Source organism: Grus americana, chromosome 16 (assembly GCF_028858705.1).
Source record: "Grus americana isolate bGruAme1 chromosome 16, bGruAme1.mat, whole genome shotgun sequence".
Classification (NCBI taxonomy): domain Eukaryota; kingdom Metazoa; phylum Chordata; class Aves; order Gruiformes; family Gruidae; genus Grus; species Grus americana.
The window spans coordinates 918,498-922,640 of record NC_072867.1 but is presented as its reverse complement, the minus strand read 5'-3'; the positions used below and the strand labels follow the sequence as shown (position 1 = coordinate 922,640).

At 64.4% G+C, this 4,143-nt stretch overlaps 1 protein-coding gene across 2 annotated transcripts; it reads left to right on the top strand.

Annotated features, from left to right (window-relative positions):
* Window positions 1-1,593: 1,593 nt before the first annotated feature.
* SELENOM (selenoprotein M) lies at window positions 1,594-3,407 on the top strand. 2 transcript variants are annotated; one of them, XM_054844909.1, is made up of 5 exons: window positions 1,615-1,788; window positions 1,859-1,894; window positions 1,983-2,017; window positions 2,527-2,605; window positions 2,698-3,407. In XM_054844909.1, exons 1-5 carry the CDS (start codon window positions 1,672-1,674, stop codon window positions 2,908-2,910), a joined length of 480 nt encoding a protein of 159 aa, XP_054700884.1. In that variant the 5' UTR covers window positions 1,615-1,671; the 3' UTR covers window positions 2,911-3,407. The 2 variants fall into 2 exon arrangements, with proteins under 2 accessions (XP_054700885.1, XP_054700884.1); XM_054844910.1 differs by lacking the exon at window positions 1,859-1,894 and having other exon boundaries at window positions 1,594-1,788.
* The last annotated feature ends 736 nt before the right edge of the window (window positions 3,408-4,143 follow it).

Below are 4,143 nucleotides of genomic sequence, written 5' to 3'. Positions count from 1 at the left end.
TTCAACCAGGGGAAGTGCAAAGTCCTGCCCCTGGGGAGGAACAACCCCAGGCATGAGGACATGCTGGGGGCCACCCGGCTGGAAAGCAGCTCAGCAGAAAAGGCCCTGAGGATCCTGGTGGACACCACATTGACCATGAGTTCAGTGTGTCCTTGAGGCAAAGGAGGTGAATGGTGTCCTGGGCTGCATCAGGAGTGTTGTCAGCAGGTCAAGGGACGTCGAGAAGGCACCAGTGAGGCCACCCCTGGAGTGCTGTGTCCAGTGCTGGGCTTCCAAGAGCAAGTCCAATAGACACGGACATACCAGAGGGAGTCCAATGACGGGCCACAAAGATGATGGACTGCAGCATCTTTCACATGAGAGGCCATGAGAGCTGGGACTGTTCAGCCTGGAGCCGAGAGGCTCGGGGAGCATTTTATCACTGTGTGCAAATACCTGCAGGGAGAGTGCAGAGAGGACGGAGCCCGGCTCTTCTCAGCGGTGCCCAGGGGCAGGACCAGCGGCAGTGGGCTCCAGCTGGAACACGGGAGGTTCTCTCTGCGCCTCAGGAAACGCGTTTTCCCTGCGAGGGCGACCGAGCCCTGGCACAGGTTGCCCAGGGAGGATTTGGAGTCTCCCACCTCGGAGACACTCGGATGCCGTCTGGACGTGGTCCTGGGCAGCTGGCTGTAGGTGGCCCTGCTCGAGGAGGGGCTTGGACCCGATGGACCCCAGAGGTCCCTTCCAACCTTCCTGTGATTCTGTGACCGGGGGGGATGTGCATGCGTGCAGGCGTTTGTGTGCAGCTGCGTGTGCGGTTTGTGGGCGCGCGTGCAGGGGTGCGCGCTGTTTTGTGCCTGCGTAGCCGTGCGCGTGTTCGGTTTTGTGTGCGTGCAGTCGGGGTGCGCGGTATGTTTGTGTGCGCATGCGGCTGGGTGTACGCGTAGAGCTTTGTGTGCGTGCACACACTGTTGCACGTGTGACTGAGCGCTGGTGTATGTGTGTTTCTGTGCACTGCCGCGTACGCTGATGTGTCTGGGCGTATGCACGCTGTGCGCAGTTGTGCGTGTGGGTAGCTGTGCGCAGCTCTGCCTGCCTGTTCGTGGCTCTGCCTGCCTGTGCGTGCGTGTGCAGCTGCATCTGTGCACTGGTGTGCAGACAGCATATAGCTGTGTGTGGGGGTGGGTTCTGTGTGTGCAGCTGTGCCTGTGTGCACGCAGTTGTATGCACAGGAGGGTGTGTGAGTGTGCACAGCTGTGTGTGCGTGTAGCTGTGTGCCATTGTGTGCACACACAACAGACAGCTGTGCACGCACACCCCCTGTCCTGCATGTCACTGTCTGTGCGCGTGTGTTGGTGTTTGCAGTGTGAGTGTGTGTGGTGATTTCAGTGTGCTCGTGGTGTTTACGGTGTGTGTGTGCTCACGGCACGTGTGCTCGTGATGTGCGAGTGCACAGGGCTGTGTGTGGGAGTGCACGGTGTGTGCCTGTTGGCGGGGGGTGGGGGTGTGTGCGCGCGCGCGCGCGTGTGAGAGAGTGCACGGTGCGTGCACGTGCGTGCTTGCGCGGTGTGGGTTTGCTCTGCGCGTGCGGTGTGTTCGTACTCGTGCCGCGGCCGCTCGCCGTGTGCGTGCGCGTGCCCGCCGGGGCGGGGCTCTCCGCGCGCGCGGGCCGTGGCGTGACGTGGCGGCGGGATGCTGCGGGCGCTGCCGCTGTCGCTGCTGGTGGTGGCGCTGGCGGCGGGGGGCGGCCCGGGGCCCCCCCAGCTCCGCGGGTCCGAGCTGCGGGGCCTGGCCCGGGGCAAGGTGGAGGTGAGCGCGGGGGGGGCGGGCGGGGGGGCGCGGGGGCGCCGCCGGGCGTGACGGGCCGTCTCCTCCCCAGACCTGCGGCGGGTGACGGCTGAACCGCCTGAGGGAGGTAGGTGCCGGGGGCGGGGGCCGGGGCCGGGCGGGGCCCGGGGCCGCCCCGCCGCTGAGCCGGGCCGGGCCGCCCGCTCTGTCCGCAGGTGAAGGCCTTCGTCACCCAGGACATCCCCCTCTAGTACCCGCCGGCTGGCCGCGGCAGCCCTGCTCGGCGGGCAGCGCTCAGTGCGGCCGTGCCCCAGGCGCAGGCCCCTGTCCGGATGGGCGGCGTGGGACGGGATGTGGTATGGGACGGGACAGGATGGAATGGTGGACAGGATGGGACGGGATGGGGGTGTGACGGAATAGGACGGGGATAGAGACGGGACAGGATGCTATGGAGGACAGGGTGAGACAGGAGGAGGGATGGGAGGGAATGGGATGGAGAATGGCACAGGAGGAGGGATGGGATGGGACAAGATGGAGGATGGGATTGGATGAGGGGTGGAGGACAGGATGGTTGGGGGACAGGGTGGGAAAGAGCAGGATGGGATGCGATGGACAATGAGGTGGGATGGGGCAGGATGGGATGCAATGGAAGATGAGATGGGTTGGGATGGGATGGAATGGGATGTGGCGGAGGATGGGATAGGATGCGGGGCTGCATGGGCCTGCCTAGTACTATCCACTCCTTAACACTCCGCCCAGCCATAACCTGGAGATGAAGCACCTGCCTGGTGCTGACCCCGAGCTCGTGCTTCTCAGCCACCGATACGAGGAGCTGGAGGTGAGTGGGCAGTGTGGCACCCACTGCTGCAGCAGGGTCTGGGGCGGTTGGTGCCGTGCAGGCGCCAGGCTGCAACCCCTGTCTGCGTGCAGAGAATCCCCCTGAGCGACATGACCCGGGAGGAGATCAACCAGCTGGTGCAGGAGCTGGGCTTCTACCGCAAGGAGACACCTAATGCCCCTGTGCCTGAGGAGTTCCAGTTTGCCCCTGCCAGGCCTCTGTCCACCCTGCCGCCCCACCAAGCTCCCACCACTGATAGCAAGACCCTACCCGAACGTGACGAGGGAGAACACCCAGACCTCTAGTGAGGGATGCCACATTCGGGAGAGGGTCCTGCAGCCAGTCCCCAGCGCACAGGGACGAGGGCATTACAACAGCTGGGGATGGTGCCACAGGGTGGCAAAGATGCCCCCGCTGTTGCTTGGTGCTGTGTAGCCCCTACCTCGAGGATGCCCTGAGCAGCTCCAGCCTTGAGCTGGGGTCTTCCTGGGCATTGCGCGCATCCCAGGGGTCCCGTGTGCCTGTCACTGCCCTCCCTCCCCTGCAGGCCTGCATTCCTGGCTGTGAGGAGCAGCGTTCTTTGTGCTCCCTTGCCATGCCCTGAGGTTTAGCTGACTCCCAGTGCTGGGCAGCGGTATCCTACCTGCATGGGACAGGATGAAACCCTCAGCAGAAAGCCCCAGGTGCTGAGGGTAGATGTGCTGAGTCCCGGAGGCAGGAGAGCTGCCCCTGGGAGGGGTATGGCTTTACACCTCAGCACAGTTGTCTTGTGTTGAGCCCCCAGTAAAGCCCTTGCATACAATTGTCTGCACTGTGTCATCTTTCCAGGGAGGGCTTGGTGGGGTGCATCCTGCTCTGCTTTGTACTGGGTGCTGGGAGAGGCTGGGTGCCCCAGAGCCACTCACGGAGGCAGGAGCGGATGGCAGGGTCACAGCCACTGCTGGCAAGCCATCAAACTGTCCCACAGGCCAACCATGCTGTTCCTGTGCCACCCCCTCCCTGGCGCGATGGATGGATGGACAGACGGATGGACGGACGGGTGGATGGGGCACCATGGCTTGGAATGAGCTGCTCTCGCAGGGCGCAGAGGGATGGGTGCGAGCCCATGAGCAGGTCCTGGAGTGCCAAGCCAAAGCCTGATGGCTGTGTTGGCCTGGCAGGAACATTGGTCCCTGGCCAGGGAAGGGAGCAGGGCGCAGCTGCGCCGTCTGCAGACCTGGCTCTGCGCAGCCTCTGGCAGTGTGAGAGCTTTTCCTCATACCAGGCATGGGGGTGGGGTGGGGGGCAGCGAACCAACATCCCTTGGTCAGGGTGGGATGCTGGTGGTGCCCCTCAGCTCTGGGTATCATCCCTGGGCAGGAGGAGCAGCATATGCCCCACATCTCCCCCTGGGCTGGGTGAGCAGTGGGCCTGCAGGCAGGGGGGTCCAGGAGCAGGCAGGGCTGCCAGCACTCCTCCCCCCCCAGCGCTGCGGTGTGTGCTGCACTGGTGGCATGAAGCAGCGGTGCAGCCGGGGAGAAGGACCCAAGGTGAAGGCA

What these genes read in the sequence shown, in the direction of transcription:
- SELENOM (XM_054844910.1), top strand. Translation starts at nt 1,672, where the DNA reads ATGCTGCGGGCGCTGCCGCTGTCGCTGCTGGTGGTGGCGCTGGCGGCG. An exon ending in TGGCCCGGGGCAAGGTGGAG is followed by an intron (nt 1,789 to 1,982) that starts GTGAGCGCGGGG and finishes CTCTGTCCGCAG; the next exon opens with GTGAAGGCCTTCGTCACCCA. An exon ending in ACCGATACGAGGAGCTGGAG is followed by an intron (nt 2,606 to 2,697) that starts GTGAGTGGGCAG and finishes GTCTGCGTGCAG; the next exon opens with AGAATCCCCCTGAGCGACAT.